General features: G+C 39.1%; 1 protein-coding gene across 15 annotated transcripts in view; it reads left to right on the top strand.

Moving 5' to 3' along the window:
- Positions 1-17,703, top strand: part of NCKAP5 (NCK associated protein 5) — a 380,074-nt gene that overhangs the window by 291,429 nt on the left and 70,942 nt on the right. For all 15 annotated transcript variants that reach the window (XM_038142476.1, XM_038142470.1, XM_038142472.1 and 12 more), the window contains 2 exons: positions 1,394-1,432; positions 6,691-6,810. In XM_038142476.1, coding sequence (XP_037998404.1) covers positions 1,394-1,432; positions 6,691-6,810 — 159 coding nt within the window. The remainder of the gene's footprint in view (positions 1-1,393; positions 1,433-6,690; positions 6,811-17,703) is intronic.

Genomic DNA, 17,703 nt, shown 5'->3' on the forward strand with positions numbered 1-17,703 from the left:
TTGCTGTAATTTCTGTAAACCAAAACCAAATAAAAAATCTCTTTTTTCTAAGAGAGACATCTCTACTTGCTCTGCCTAAATGCAGGGGCAACACTGGTAAGTCAGCACATTGTGTGATAACATCTGCATGTATGGTGTTGAACCTTCAAGTCAGACAGCACCAACAGAAAATCTTACCTCAGTCTTTCTTTCTCCCTCCTTCTTCCTCCTCACTCCCCCTATCCTTGCTGGTAGATATAAATTAGAAAGGATGTATAAAATAAAAACTTCAGATATTCCCTGTTGAATATATAGTTCTGCTAATCAATGGTGTGTAATCTCATTCAAGTCAATTGTGCTATGTGGGGTGAATGCCTTCCAACCACATTTCGATGACAGTAGGTACTTTAATTTTCTGTGGCACTTTATGGTTCCTGCTTGTCATGATAGATGTACCATTTTGTCAATATTTAATCAAGAAACAATTAAACTTCATGAAAACATTCAGGCCTCCATCCTTGGCTGGTAGAAGTCTGCTCCAGTGAATGCAGTCAATCCATGCTGATGCACACCATGCACGTCTAGAACTGTGAGAGTTTAATCTACTGCAAAGAAGAGATGACAGAAGTTAACCAAATGCCCCTGATGTCACACTGCAGTTGATACTGTGCTCATCTGCTTATAATGAGAACTAGCACAGAACCAGTTGATGTGAATTTCATGTATTCCTACTGGTATTATCTGATTAAAATAATGAAAATGCTAGAAATGGTGGTGGTTGTAGATGGGAGGTGGAGTATAAAGCCTCTGGCAACTATGAAACCCATGTAGTGAATGTTTATAACAATCTTTTAACTCACTCTGGTCTGATCTGTCCTTAACCCTTTGGGCCTGACACTGAGTGCCAAAAAAGGACTGTCATGGTTTTAAGTCCGGATGGAGATGAAACACCACGCAGCTGCTTGCTCAGATCCAACAGAATGGGGAGAAGAATCAGCATAAAACTTGTATGTTGAGATAAGAACAGGATCCTTCCTGGCAACTCCCCCAGTTTATATCACATGATGTTCTGTGGTGCGGAATTTCCCTTTGGCCAGTTTGGGTCACCTGTCCCAGCAATGCTCCCTCCCAGTTTCTTTTGTGAACATCCTCACTGGCAGAGCCTGAAACAAGATAAAAAATTGGTTCTTGAGTTAGGATGAACACAACTTAGCAAAAAACCAAAACATCAGGGTGTTATCAACACCATTTTCATTCTGAGTCCAAAGCACAGCACTGTAACAGCTACTGAGAGGAAATAAACCCTGCCCCAGCTGAAACTAGGACAGGCTACAAAAAGAAGGTATTGTTATGCATACACACACATATGTGAATTCATAACATATGCAACTTCATTTACTTTTTTTTCTTTCAGGTAGCTAATCAGGTTGTTCAGGCTCTACTCACTCAAAAGGTAAGTTGTGATTTGGGTATTTTCAGTGTAACTTAAAGCTTGCAGATAGTCATTGTTTATTTGAGAGATACGTATATATTCTTACATAGTATACATTTTTAAACTACGTTCACACATTCAGTAAGCAGGGGAAGTACTGCACAGGAAGAATACTTGCAGGATAATTGCAAACCTGGCACAATGAAAAGATTCACTGTGGCTTCTACAGAGATCTGTTCTGCATGAAGTCATGTCTGAAATTCCAATTTTCTGAAGTGGTCTTTGAGTTAAACATGATTCCATGATTTCATTCTGTCAGAGAGAAAAAGAGGGAAAGACAAACAAAATATAAAGTTGTATAACAGTAAGCTGTGAGCATTTCAATATTCATAGAATGATTCTTTGTGAGGTCTAGACCACTTGATGGATGTGGCATTATTAAAATGCTGTGGATCATTTAGTTGTAAAAAGATGATTCGGAAAGAGACATAAATGCAGTCTTTTAAAGCAGATAGTGCAAAGGAGAATATAAACTGCCTTGTCTACACTTAATGACAGGACAAGTAATAATGTTCTTAAAATGCAGCATGAAACACAACGTTAAAATAATCTAAAAAACTCTTGCCACATGCACAAATTGTTCTAGATGCAAATAGTTTTTGAGGACCAGCTCCAAAGCCTCCTTTTATGGACATCATTCTGCCCAGCAGGACATCATTGAGAATGCTCCCTGCAAAGGGAAGAGTGGGGGCAGAGGGGACAGGCTGGGTTGAAAGTATCATTGCTCATCCCATGATTTTTAGATGCACAACAAAGGTTTTTACTCTGGAAGAGGGATGCTGCCTTCCAGCAGTTGGAAGTCACAGCTCAGAGGTGATTTGTGCACGCCACAACATCCAGGGGAGTTTGCCCTGCTGCTGTCTGTGCTGTGTTTCTCTGTTTACACGTAGGAGTAGGGTCTGTGCATCATCAGAGGACTGCAGACTGTTCCTATGACACCTGCTAGAAATATAACTTGAGGTATTTTCTAAAAAAATCCCAAATATGTGTTTCAATACAGTTTAAATGGGAATGGAGGTATTTTTTCATGTTAATAGACACAAAAACCTCATACACATTTTGGATTATAAAACCGTATGTGGTAAAATACTCACCGGAGGGTTAATCTCAGTATATTAATCTCTAGTTTGGGAATATTTTGATGTTTTCCCAAATGGAGAGAGGAGTTTGCTGATTTCCTTTGAAAAGGTATCAGACATTTTGATGACTACATACTTCCTCAGTAATTAATCCTTCCAAACCCATAGGAACCAAGGGGTTCCTAAGGATACAATAAAAACAGGTCCAAATACATTTAATAAAGTGATTTACTTAGGGTTGATGGGATTTAACAGCTGCTTACCTATTACTGAGTAATAACAGCTAATTTAATATCCATAGAAAGAGGAAAGAGGGTACTTTTCTAAATGCTAATGAATATTAACTGTATAGTGCTCCTGACACCATTCATACAGGTCCTTTTATAAGAAAAGACAGGAACACAATAGTGTACAATAAAGAGGAAATTGCACTCCTCACACCAGTCCCAAAAGGGTAGATATCAGAACCCAAATAGTGGCTGGTAAACAGATAACTCTACCATCATGCAGCTGAGCAGTAAGGCAGAGTCAGTCATGCCACAGAGAGATAACACTCGTCAGGAGCAGAGCAAGACACGGAGAAAAGAGAGCTTTCACAAAAGGGAGAAGAGTGATTTTGTACAGTAGCACACACTGCGTGGGCTTTGCTGTGAATTTGAAATCATCCCTCAAGGACTAATTTTCACTTAAATTAAGTACATGCTGTAATGTAAGGAGCAAAGCGCTGCGTGCTTGCCGGGATGTGGAATGACTGTGATCCCACCGAGAGATTCTGGTGACACAAATTGAGTGAGCAAAGCTTGAGTGATTTGTCAATGTCACTGAATCCTTGAAATGGAATTACAGTCTTAAACGTTCACTTTTCAAGTATGTAATTTGTTACAATACATATAGAATTTCTCTAACATGAGAGACTTTTTTTTGGTGTGACTGGAGAAACTATGTTAAATTGAATTTCTGCTGAGTTAGCCACGCAGCATAATTTCACAATTTTATGTAGCAAAATTATATGGATTTCTATGACTTACTAATAAAAAAAATTTGCCTCTAGGAAATTTAACAAAATCCAACAAAATCCAATATCCAACAAAATTAACTGAGGCAAACCTGTATGCTGTTATAATGAAAGCATCCATTCTTTCTCCTTCCACCCAAAGACTTCTCATATAACATGAGCTGATTGGACTGCTGAGAACTGGATTTTTTTTTTTCCATGTAAGACTTGGATCAGCAGGTTGAAATTTGAGTTAAACCAATTCAATTGAATAATTTTGTGACCTGTGTATCTACTTCTTGCATTGTAATCTCCTCCATAGGAGTGTATTCAGGAGATTACTCTTTTTACTCTGAGTTCTATATGAAAGCCATTTTTCCATTTTCATCAATTAAGTCAAAATAAGTGAATTAAGTGTTAATTGAAGCAGAAAGAAGCATGTTCAGAGGGAGAGCAGTGTTTTTCTGGAGCCTCTACTGAGGCCATTGGATCCCATTTTGGAGAAGAGTGAGTCTGGTTCACACTGAAGAGATAAAGCAAGACCACAGAGATGCTCAGATATCACTTTACTGGAACCCTAGGAGTACTTTAAATATTTGAGAGATTGCTACCTTAATAGCTAGTTGTTTTGCCTACAGGAGATGAATTATATGCTTCAGGCATTTGATAGTTGTATTAATTGGTAATTTTAGGACTGCAGGTTTCTAAACTTGGACTTTATTTTACCAGAATACTGCTACTTTTATGTGCCTCATTTCTCCTCTGGGCTATGTGTGGCATTACTGCTGGCAGGGTTTATAGCATGGGTGGGTAATCTACTATCTTCTATTTCACTTTTTACAGAAATTCTGAAGTTTGAAACATAAATCTTATGGTTTTAAAACTGTAAGATGGGAAGGTTTTGGGCAGAGGCCTTGCTAAGATTTAATTTTTTTCTGCGCTGTTAGTTTCTGTGAATCATTTTTCCTGTTCAGTGCCCTTAGTAGTCTTGAAATGTTAAGCACTGTTGTAACAGCCAAGGCTCAGCTTTAAATTCTCTGATTTGTGAAAGACAGATAATGATGGGTCTTGATGCTTGCAGTCTCTATTACGAATAGAGATTCTTGTGCAAGATGGGATAAGAGGTCTCACTGACAGGAAGCAAAGCTTCAGGGCTTTAGAAATCATCAGCCTCAAGATTTTTTGAGGGTCGTGTTGGAAGGCTCTTGCAATTTCAACTGAACAGCCACTTGACAGCCACCTAAAACAAATGTTATAAAACCATCAGGAGAGAACAACTGCATTCATCCAGTATTCATAAAATCTGATACATATGCATAAAAAGATGTTTACAGTTTTCTGGGAGTCTCAAGATGAACATATTTTATTGTGTGTTCACCTCTTATAACCTCAATGCTGGTTACAGCAGAGACTAGAGCAACTGTAGGCAAGAATTTAAGCTACATCTGAATGCAATTTCCCCCTCTGACTTGTTTTCTCATCAAGCCAGGTCATCATGTTGTTGTTAATGGTATTGACAGGACAGCATATGGGGTGCTGAGGCCTGTTTCTCCACCTTCATATGCTGGAAAGTAATATGAGCTAGGAAATACCACAGGGCAGCAAATGTCCTAAATTTAAATAATGGTAAGTATTTTGGAGATGTAAATTGAAAAAAAACCTAACAAACCAACCAAGATATGGCTGTAGCTTATTGTTTTTACATGTAATCTTTATTAGGAGACTCCTTTTCCTGGTTTGTGAGGCTCTGTTACCTCAAAATGGGCAGCTGCACAAAATATTGCTGAAAAGCTCATTGTCAGATTCTCTACTGTCTACAAAATCCTCTCTCTGACAGAATCCTGAATTCCTTCAGGTGACCAGGAAAAGCAGGTTTTACACTGAAGATAGACAGAGACAGAGAGAGAGAGAGAGAGAGAGGTAGGAAAATAGATAGATAGATTAGATAGATAGATATTATCTGTATCTGAAAGACATTATTGGCTTGACTGGTTTTACACTGCACCTCTGCTTCTAATAGCCAATTTTAAATCTGTTTCAAACCAGATTTTTTTACATCTGTAGAATCATAGAATTGCTTGTATTGGGAAGAACCCTTAAGATCATCAAGGCCAACCATTAACCCAGTGCTGCCAAGCCCACCAAACCATGTCCCCAAGTGCCACATCTACACAGCTTTTAAATCCCTCCAGGGGTGATGACTCCACCACCTGTTCCAATGCTTGACAACCCTTTCCATAAGAAATTTTTCCTAATATACAACCTAAAGGTCTCCTGGAGGCCATTCCAGAGGCCATTTCCTCTTGTCCTATCAGTTGCTGAGAAGAGACCAGTGCCCATCTGGCTAGAACATCCTTTGAGGGAGTTGTAGAGAGTGGAAAGAGCCTCTTTTTTTTTTTCCAGGCTAAACACCCCCAGCTCCCTCAGTTGCTCCTCATCAGGTTTGTGCCCCAGACCCTTCCCCAGCTCCATTGCCTTTCTCTGCACTCACTGCAGCCCCTCAGGGTCTTTCTTTAGTGAGGGGCCCTGAACTGAACTCAGCACTTGAGGTGTGGCCTCACCAGTGCCCAGCCCAGAGGAAATCCCTTCCCTGGTCCTGCTGGCCACACTCTTTTCCTACAGCCAGGATGCCACTGGCCTTCTTGCCCATCTGGGCACATCCTGGGCTGTCTGGGAAGACAGCCCATCCACATCAGGCACAGCAATGCTGACTTGGTTGTTCCAGAAAAAGCAAGGAAAGGATCAGACTTCAGAGGAGTACCTTGAAGGCACAGTGCCACTTTGAACTTCTGCCTGGTTTGGTGTAGCTTATGCATTTTACTCAGCTCATGCTTATTACAATATCCATCTATTAATTGCTGCTTTATGCTTTTTGTCAGCTACAAGATGGAACACATTGCTAGCAAAGTCATTTTTATGCTAACAGGAAACTCTGAATGGACGTGCCAGGTAGCTACTGATCTTCATGACAAGATTTTCTTTAATGTTACAATGGATGATCAAACAACCAGAGAAAACGAAGTAGCACATTTTTCTGATTTATACTACTTTAAAAGTTGTGTGTTTATTTCCTCTTATTATCATTAGACTTTTTACATGCTTCTGTTACCTGCTTTCTAATCTTGCTGTTTTCCCTTGTGCTGCAGGGTCTGAGGGAAGAATGTATAAAGCTGAAAATGAGAGTTTTTGATCTGGAACAACAGAATCGAACTTTAAGTGTGCTTTTCCAGCAGAAAGTCAAACCAGCTTCTGACCTCCTCCTTCAGGTAGGAAATGGCCTTTGTAGGAAGCAAGCTATGAGCTTTATGTTTCTTAAAATTATAAAATACTTCTTTTCAAGGCTATGTCAGTAAGTGGGAAATGACAGCTGATAGATTTAATATATTAGAAGAATAACTGTTATCTGTACTCTGATCCCATTGAAACTGAAAATGTGTGCCAGTGAGCTCTGATATTGCATGGAAATCTGGAGAGAGGAGCACACCTGCAGAGTAACTTACTTTTTTAGATGATTCTTCTCTATGATAAATGGAATGATATGGGTTCATTATCCCTCTGCAGGGGAGAAGCTCGTATTCCTTAACATCCTGCTTGATGGTGAACAGTGTAATTTCCTGTGAGAAGACAGCCCATTTATTTAACTTTTGCCATACGTGATACTGTCCTGGTTTCAGCTAACTTGCAAGGGTTTAAGTACATCTTCACAGGCTTAGAGTGATTTTTTCTTGCCCATGTTTTATAGGAGGATATAGCTGAGAAGCCAATTGACCCATGTCTCACTCATTTGCCATTCTGGAATACTAAGAGATGTTCCAGTATCCTTCTTCATTTGGCAATGTCTGTTATTGTGAATGAACCCATCTCTTTGTCATCCTTTTGTAGAAGAATTGCTTTGCAGAAGTTCCAACAAATCTGACCATGAGCTCGGAGAACAGCAAATGAGGACTAATTACAACTTGCAGGACATGTCAGCTACATAAGGAATATTAAATGTGTGTCTTAAACCCTCACTGCTCTGCATCTGTAACTCAGAGGAAAATGTGGCCCTTGCACTGTTGTCCAACAGCTGAGGGCTGCTGACTCCTCAGGGTGGGCTGGGTTTTCTGCAGAAACACAGTCTGCTCTCAGCTGATGTTAAAGGCAAGGGAATCTGCATGCTGAGGGCAAATATTGTACTTACTGAGGAACTCTACAGCACAGGCAGGGTGGCGCTAGGTCACCATCACAGGGATCTGGCTTCTTGAGTTTTCCTCAGGCTCTTGTTCCGTCTCTTGATTTTGTGTTGATTTGAGTGTTGGTAGGTCAGGACCTCCTCTATCCTGGCTTCCTGGCTCTCATCCCCTGCTTCCTTTCCTAGTTCATCCTTCATAGACCCCTGTGCAGAAGTCTGATTTATTTTTATCCATTCACAGTTTTGACACATCCACCACAGCGTGGATCTTCATTGCTTGCTTCTGCTTTTGACAGTTTCATCAGCTGCTCCTTCTTCCCAGTTTGGAGTAGTTTTTTCTTTCTTTTTCGTGTTTCCAAAGGATCTGGCTCCAGCTGATGTCAGCTTGGGGTTTGGTTGCACAGAAGTCACGCTCCACATTCATTATTACAGATGCAGTTCCTATTCCCAATTCCTTGTGTGGCAACAATAAAACCAGGTTATTCTGGGAATGCTGCAGAAGTGTTGGATAGCATCTGAAAAGGGGGATCAACACTTTGACTTGAGATCCTTGAAACTGGATTGTGCAGCAGCTCGGAAAAAAAAGTTGAAAGAGATGAACCTGCACCAGGTGGAAGAAAGAACCAAATGATCTAACACGTTTCCCTGAGGGATTCAAATTATTTTACATCATTGTTCTTGCACGGTTTGGCAGGAACAAATGTACATAGCTTTTCTTTTCCCCCCTTTTCGCTTGATTTGTCATTACTGGCTGAGGACAAAAGGGAATTAAGTTCATTCAGAAAGTCCAGGTCTCCCTGGAGCAAAATTTGCTGCTATGTCTGTTCTCTTGCTATCAAGAGGTTTTAACTCACTAGGTGAAAAAAAAAAAACGGAGAACAAGTTTCAGTGTATGTTAGAAAAGGAAGAACTTCTGCTAAAACTCTTCATATGTCCTTTTTTACAAAAAAAAAAAAAATCCAAACCAAACAGCAAATATGTGAGTTTCCAGAATTTTAATTATCCTCTAATTATACTCCAGACTCGGATAAATGGCATGTAGTCTGTGATCTTGCTGCCTGAGATGCAACATCTGAAGAAGGATGTTTTCTTAGCACTGAAATTGAGCAAATACTGTTGTGTGCCTGCATAAAATTAAAGAAAAGTTTGCATTACGTCTTCTTGGAAGTGCACACAGCCCAGATTTAGAGCAGGAGGTAAATATTGGTTTAAATGTGTCACTCTGCAGAAAAGTTATAAATATGTGCTTAAGGACATTCCTGTTGGATCATGACCCCAGTCAAGGGAGTGGGCAAATTCTGCTGACTGGGGGTGGGGGCATGGGCTGTTTTCAGCTTTCCTGTACTCTCTGACAGAATACAGTTCAATTTTATTCAATGCTGATCTCATCCTAGGACTAGCCACACTCAGTAAAGCTACAAATTTTGAAGAATGCCGTGGTAGAGGGCACAAGCTGAAAATAAGTAATGTTAGCTACTTTTTCTGCATATCAGCCTCTGTGATTTCATTGTATGTTAGCATAAAATTATTCCATATTTGACATGAGGAGACTCTGGTATTACAGAGTAAGCTTATTTTTAAACTGTAAACAGTTCGACTTCTCCAATTTCAAGAGAAATATAGATTTCTTTTTTAAAACAAAATTTAAACATAAGTGTAGATTTCACCATCACCCAGTTTTTGTGTGTATGATTGCAAGCAGATGATACATGATTGATATGTCTTAGATATCAGATCATTCACTTTTTTTTTTCCTAATGTATGAATTGGTACAAATGTTTTATTTTTGGCCCCCACACCACACTAATTGCCCTGTGTTGGTTTTGCTCATGCTTCTCACACAGTTCAAAAGAAACACTCATTTTGCTACCAATTTAAAAAAAAATTAAATTCACCTAGCACAGTTTGTATGACTGCCTCAGGAATCCTGCACTGTGGAAAAGGTGTTAAAAGTGTTACTTTTTCATGCATTTACAGAAAGTGTAAGTGCTTATGAAGTTGAAGGGCCTGATGGTGTTTTTGAGGCAGCATGTGTTGAGTTTGGGATTGTGTGCTTTGCCGTGTAAGTTCTCTGCTCCCAGGAATTTTGGTGTGCTTGCTGCCTGCAGGGAGTGGCATAGATGGTGTGTCACTTCTGTCATGAAAAGATAAGTAATGCAGTCGCTGATGCAAAATTTTGGGAGGATAAAAACATAATTCAGGCTTTTTTCTCTTCACCTCTGCTACTCTAGACAGTTTTAAGAGCTACCCTCTCTTTCTGGGGGCATTCTTTGTAGCTGAAGTGTGTGATTTACAGAGGCAGTACTAGCATAGATAAATAAAGAGAAGGCTGATTACCTTTTTTCATTATTGTTATTTTATAATACTCTGAAACAGCTTTTATAAAATGATGAAGCCTTGGAAAAGTGTTTTGTGACAGCACCATCTGAGAAATAGCAATAGTTATAGTTAAAACCAGGCACAAAAGAGCAGATTCTGCCTAAGCAGCCTTCATTTTCCTCTGTTAATGTGGCTGCTAAAAAGATATTAAATTCTGCCTGTCATAGCAGGAGGGGCTGGGAGAGAAAACCAGAAACTCCATTTTAGTGACCCACCTTGTACTTCATCTGCAAGTGGGACAAAGAGCTGGGGATAATAGTCAAAGATTTAAAACTGAGTAGAGAAAAACCAATTAGAAATGAAGAGAGAAATCTGGGGAAGTGATTTACAGGAGGATGCTGAAAGGAATAAGACAGGGATCAGAGGTTGTCTTTTTATAAATATCCCTTTAAAAAAATTTTAATATCATCTGGCTCTGTTTACATAAATTTGAGATGTTTGCTAGATGAATTGTTCCCATGGGAGAAGTCTTGCTTTCACTTTTCACCCAGAAAGTTGTTGTCACGGGGGATTTTTATAAACCATGCAGGATTTTTCAGTGAAAAGGGATAAAAAAGTGGCAAGTAGCAAAATTTATTGAGTTGATTTATTTGATTAAATAAGTAATAAAATTTTCATAGTTGGGAAAGTATAAGATAATATTTCTAATAATAAGATTTACAATATCCCTGATCTTAAACTATATTTTCATTGCCGTTTTATTTCCATCATAAAAATTCTACTTTATCAACCCCAGAACCAGGCAGGGAGGCCTCCTGAAGCATTTATTTTCTCCTTGTGTTTCTCTGGCTGAATTACTGGTATTTATTACTCATGGACCATCCACACTGTTTAATTTCACACCTAAAATTTTGCCCAAAATTCTACAGCACAGAGTGTTGAATTCTCAGCTGGTCAAGGTAAATAATAATTACTTTGTTATGACTGCATTGGTATGAACCCTTTTAATAACCTGACAGCTCTGCCCTGATGTACAGGACAGAGTGTGGCTGTGCAGGCTGTGATGGAGCCTTGCACAGCTTAGCAGGAAGGGGTAAATTGCACCAAAGACATTATTATATATGGGAAGAAGAAGAGGGCACTTAATTGCCCTTAGAGCTGCCAAAAGGAGATGGAATGTCTGGGCTCAGAGCCTGACCTCTGGTGCAGACATCATTAGGCATGAGGAAGTCTGAATGCAGCAGGTTAAAAGTGAAGTTGCATTGCTTTACAGCAATGAGATCTGTTAATATTTAAGTGTTTCAGAGTGTAGGTGTTTGAGGGTTTGGAATGAAACCTAAAGATGGTCACACACTGTTAGGGAACAGTTTGTCAGCATTCCAAGGCACATGTCAGTATTGTTGTATGCTGGGGAGCAGTAGAATTTCCTTCTCACAGAAGTCAGGTGCCTGCAGGCTCTCGGCGGAGCAGGCAGACTTGATACCAAATCAGCAAATTGTTTTTCAAGTTGTGAAAGTCCTGCAGCTGACCTGTTTATTTGCTTATTTCACATTTATTCCTCTGTAGCCATCAGATTGTCAGGGTTCTGCAAATCTTCAGGAAAGTTCCAGCTCCAGAACAAACTCTGTCCTTTTCTCCTCTGTAAACATATCAACATAAATAAGTTGTGGCAGCATCTGTAGTGAATATTTCCTTACTCAGAAGTCAGGACTGGTGGCTTGAAGGAGAAATTAATTCCAGATCTGCTAATTTCTTCAGCAGTAATTAAATACTGCTTGCAAGTTAAGACAATCTCCAGGGCTCTATCAATAGAGAAGAAGGTGATCACATAAATGTAAAGCATGTTTGAGATATATTAAGTTTAAACTAGTACATTAACCTTTATCCAAGAATTACATTGCTAGCAGAACCCCTTTTAAAAGAAGTGTGAGAGCGGATTTTACTCTATTTATGGTTCTCAAAAGATTTCAGGCCATTGCCCTGCTGGATTAAGTCCTCCAGGTCAAGGCTACCAAAGTGCACAGTTACTGTACTGAAGATGCTGCCCCAGGATCTTCATGAACCTCCAGCCTGGCAGCCATGAGGAATTGTAAGAGTGCTTCTGTATATCAGGAATCCAGACAGTGATCTAGTATGGAACACTCCATTTTTTGAGACTTTTAAGAACAAATTAAAGAACACTCTTCATGTGAGGATGGTGATATTGTTTCCAATCTTGCATTATCTCAGTAAACTGTTATTTGCTTACTATTTGTTCCATGTCCTCACTCACCAATAATATCTGAGAAGACAAAAATATAAAACTTTGAATGTCTGTATTTCATCTCAGCTTAAATCATCAACGTGTAATAATACATTATAAAACATATTTATTACTTGCCCTGTTTGCAGCTCCAAATATATGCTGAAGAATTATTACAGAGATAAAATATTAGGAGAGCCAATTGGTTAGATAAATGGGTGACCAAAAAGTCAGTGATGAGGGAGGGAAAGGAGACATCCCCCTTATGGAGAAACTGGACCTAATCTCCCTAAACCATATGATTTCTAGTTTTGAAAGCACAGCAGCAGCACAATACCTGGAAGAATTTGGTGGTATATCTGATATGCAGCCAGCCCTGGAAGGAGCTCCCAGGTAGGCAGGCTGATAAAGGAACACAAAAATGTTTGTTAGAGATGGTGAATGAGAGGAGAGGTAGGGCAAAATCCCTCACAACAGATCAGACTAAAGCAAAGCACAGTGAGAGGGTCGGTGGAGAACAGTGTTTTAGAAAGAGGACCTTAGATCAACCAACCTGATAGGCCTGCTCCATCAGTAATTGGTGTTTTGGTGATTTACCTTCTTGTCAGACTGTTGTCCCTTACTTCAGCAATTCAATTCTTACCAATTTGCTCTCACACAAAATCAAAACATTAACTTAAGCTCCCAGGGCATGTAGTTCTGATGAGAATGATAATGCATTTAAGAGGAAATTACCCCCAGCTGCTCAGCATTCCTCTGTCCAAGTATTTTAACTAGCCTGGAGAGGTTCCACAGAAAACCAATGTCAACACAAACATGACATTCTGTGATACAATTTTAAATAGATACATTCCAGCTACTGAGTCTAAAAATGAGCCATTTCCATTATCCTGATAAAAATAAATTGCTACAGCTATAGCAAAACCAACAAATCAAATGAGCAAATAATCTTCAGGAAAGCCACAAGTGATCCTTGGTGAAGTATTTATGAATGATTTTGACTGAGAAGAGCAATATTTTTCAAGTTTTGAAGAAATGTAAAGGCATTATTCAAGAGCAAAGAGAGTATTTCAGAGTAAGCACGTGTCAGGAGAATGGTGGGGCTGTACTGATGTGACAGGCCTGGACAAAAAAAAAGTCATAATTTACTGCCAATTTTTAGACAAATAAAAATAAGCAACTGACACTGAGTCAACCAACAATTTTTCTTTATTCTATGCATAGATTTTTATTATCAGTGATGAGCCACATGATGGCAGGAATCCAATATGGCATTTGAAACCCTAAGCAAGTATGTGGACAGAGTAATTAAGTGCAAGAATATTGTTCATGTCTTTTCCTTTATTCCAGGTATTCCATATGGGAATAAATTTTTAAAAGGAAGGAATTCCACAATAGGAAAGAATATTGCTGTATTCCTTTCCAAACCTGCCCTGTGCTTCACTCTTAATAAACTAATTAAAAATACATGCTTTTTTATTCCATGCAGTTATATTTAACCCACAGTAATGCTTAAATTGTGGCTGCTCTTTCAGCCTGTTCTGTTTGTTGAATATATTAACAAGATTTATTAGCAGCTTTCCATATGAATCCCTGCATAAATGGTCAAGTGTAAGTAGAGAGGCTGCTTAGAGACTGGTTGTGAACATAGTGAAAACTCTGAGTTCCTCATGTGTTTCTGTTTTGTGTGACCAGCACATCCATGTGTTGTCTGATATGTTTCTGGTTTTGCAGTTTGCAATTTATTTATTCTAATATATAGTTGTTGTATTTAAGCCAAGAGTCACTCATTCAGATTTCCATTATAAATGGAAAAAAAAAATTATCATGGACATTCTGACAGCAAAAATTAGCATGGATTTGTTCTAATGTTATCACAGTTTGTGATGTGGTACCTACAAGCCACGTGTTGCATGTAAAAGTGCAGGTTCATATCATCAGGTCAGCTTTTAAAGCCTCTCCCCTTTTGGATTTCACAGTGGGATAAAATAGTAGCCTCTGCAAGTCCTGCTTAAAGGCAGTGTGCTCAAACAACAGGTGTGCAGGGGAATTGTTTTCTCATTATGGTGCATATTTCACACTCTGTAACTCCCAAATGGAATACCAAAAGAAGGTATAAAATTAATTCAAAGATTTAAAGGGCTCTGTCTTGTGGTAAAGTGGGAATCTATTGAAATTCTAAAGCACTACAGAATTATAACCTTTATTATTACAGATCTATGATTTTCCTTTTATTGTGCTAATGGAGCTAAGTATGTAGTTCATTTTTATTTTCTTAAAACTTTGAGATTTAAAGAAAGGATAACTGTGCAAAAGCATATATAAAACAAATAATAGATAAAGGATGAATTTAATCCTTCACTCAATACATATAAAACCTCATTTATATTTTACTTTACTACTGTGTTTTTGTTACTGTTATTTAAGTGCAGTGGCACTTTGAAGATGTGAAGCAATACAGAATCATGGCTCTTTTTACTGAGAAGTAGGTGTGCCAATAAGTGCTCTGCTTCATAACATTTCAACTGTTCAGATTATATCAGGCCAGTGTGAATTGCTAGTACTGTAGAATTACACATTCCATCAAATGAAACAAACTAACATTATGCTAAGTGGGTTGAGGCACATAAGGTTACTCAATAGGTATTTTCTGTTGCCATCTGTTATGGAAAAAATAATTTTCCTCTGATATACTTTATATTTTTGTATATTCTTACAGATACTGCACATAGCATAAAGGGTTGATAATTAGAGTAAAATGTTACTCATAATGAATCATAAAACACCTAAGGAACCAACCCCATCTTTTAGTATTGAATTTCACTAATGCTCTCCTTTGTTTCCCAAATGACCTATCTTCTTTAATGATAGTTTGGATACTGGTAAGATTCAAATTCTCATCCAAAGGCCGTGGCACTATTGACTAAATCTCTGTTGATTCGCTGAGAATGTGAAATACTGTATTGCAAGATAAAATCAGCACGAGGTGCTCAGTGAAACTGAAGAGTCCATTAGTGCCTTAACTCTTAAATTACCATCTGTAATCTCTCTTGATAAGGACGAGCTGAAAGGAAAAGTTACCTTTGTCATTAAATCTTTAACAATGTGATATTGACAGCCTGGAGTTTTTCTGTATTTTTAGCATCTTTAGACTGCATCCCTGCTCCTTCCTTTCTCTAGATGTGGGCAGGCTGTGTTCCATTAGTCACTGAGCAATGTCTGGGTGCAGGAAGGGGCAGTGATTTGTCTGTGTCCTGTGTGCATCACAAGGGCATCTTCCACATTATGAATTAAACTCCATCTTACTGCATTAGAAGTATGGAAAACAGACTGCCAGAGTAATGGCATCATGAATTAATAGCAGTGCTTTAAAAATCTCAAATATACTCCCACTCTTCAGCTCATCTTTCTGGTATACAATTTCAGAAATGAGCTACTTCATTTTGTAGTGTTTTGCTCCTAAATTTTTATATTTAGTTATATTTTAAAAGCAGAAATGCTCAATCTTTTTTTAAAGTTTCTGTTATTTACTATTAACTGTTTTTCTCTAAATAAGCCTTGTGTACTTTTCCTGTACAGTAGATGCAGGCACAGACACAGATCTAGGCACAATTATTATGAATTATAGATACTGCAAGTGTGAGCATGAATCAGAGATTAGCATTGTGTTTTAGAGGCTCACTTAGATTTATTTGACTAAATGATCCCTAGGAGATCTTGACAATAATTAGAAATATGGGTCTACTCTGCCCTGTCACCAGTCTTCACCTGGCACTTGCTCCTGGGGGAATAACAAATGGATTTAACCTTTCATTTAGGTCTTCAGGTCCTTCATTCACATGGGACCAGACTTTCAAGAGCTTAGGCATTGTGCTGAGCTCTTCTAAAAATCTAGCTACTGCCAAAATGGGAGCTGATCCCTTTAGAAATTCCTCTCTAATACCTCCTTAAGCCCTGCTTTTATCCACAGTGAGAAAACGATCAATTCACAAGGGCACAGGTTCTCAGTCAGGAGCTGCCTGGCACAGCTTCTCCTGAGCAGAGACAGCTGCTGACGGGGTTTGCAGCCTTCAGCCACCTGAGCCAGAGGTAAAACCCCCAACCTGGGCCAGGCTGCCTCTGGCTGCAGGGTGGGAGAGAGGTTTTTCCATGCCATCCCATGCCAGGCTTAGCCCTAGCCCTCCCAAGGCCAGTTCAGGTGCTAAATAATGCTTGGAGGGTATGGTGCCTTTCCTGCCAGGGGCTGTGACTGGCATTTTCCATCTCCTGGTGTTCCTGCTGGCTGGGGCAACCAGAGGGAGGTGCAGATGAGCATGGGCAGTGCAGGGCTGTGCCCTCAGGCCATCTCCTTGGTCGTACCAGCACCAGCTCTCCCTCCTCACCTGGGCTTCAGCCTTGCATGGCCAGCCTGATGGTGAGATCATTCCAAGGTTTCTCATCCCTCCAAAGTGAGTTGGTGGACGTGCAGAAGGCTGCAGCCAAGGTTTGAGCTGCTTCTTGAGATCATCAGGTCTCCAGAGTTGGGCTGTGTCCTACACAAGGCCTGAGATTTTGGTGTATGAGAATAAATCTTGAAGAACCTGAAGTGCCATCTGGAGGTCTTGTGGTCAGATTTGGGACTTTCAAGAATGAAATACCACTGGAAATGCACGCTTAGGACCATCTAGAAGCTTTATTTCTGAAAAGCAGTAGAAGTTTGGGAAGACTATGGGGTAATTCCTGGTACAAATTATTTTCACTTCAGTAGAAGTGAAGCCAATAATTCCTACCAGCTGGGAATCTACCCACTTATTCCTTCTAAATCATACTTTTTAAGTAAGTGCTTTGAGGAAAAGGAATAGAATCAAGTACCTTGTATCTAGGTATTGAAGAAAAAAGTCTCTTTTTATTAGAAATTATTCTGCCAGAGACAAAAACAATGCATTAGAGTTGGAGATAAAATATGTATGTGAAAGGCTTAAACTAACAATAAAAGTAGTTCTTGCAACTCTCCTCCTACTTTTAAACTCCTTTCAATCCACAAGACATTTCAGCAGTATTACACACACACACACAAAAAAAAAAAAAAAAAAAGAAAATTAAAAAAAAAGCAGAGTGGAGGAATGGAGTAACTTTTTAATGCATAATACTGAGGCAAGGAAAATTTGGCTTGTTTAACATTAACCTTGACAAATTTGTGCTCTTGTCATTTAAATGAATGAACCTTTCCAGTGCTTAGATTGCTGGACCTTGGGAAACAGCAGTGAGGAGGGATTGTAAAAACAGAGCCCATCTCTTTTAAGTTTTGGGGTTTTTTTTTGGTTTTTTTTTTTTTGAGTAAATGAATGACTTCAGTGAAATCCAAATAAGGATGAATCTGCTCACTTGAATCCCCTGTTCACTGTCAATGAACTTCCCTGTGAAACAGAGCTTGCCCTCCTGGGTTGC

Source organism: Motacilla alba, chromosome 7 (genome assembly GCF_015832195.1).
Source record: "Motacilla alba alba isolate MOTALB_02 chromosome 7, Motacilla_alba_V1.0_pri, whole genome shotgun sequence".
NCBI lineage: Eukaryota > Metazoa > Chordata > Aves > Passeriformes > Motacillidae > Motacilla > Motacilla alba.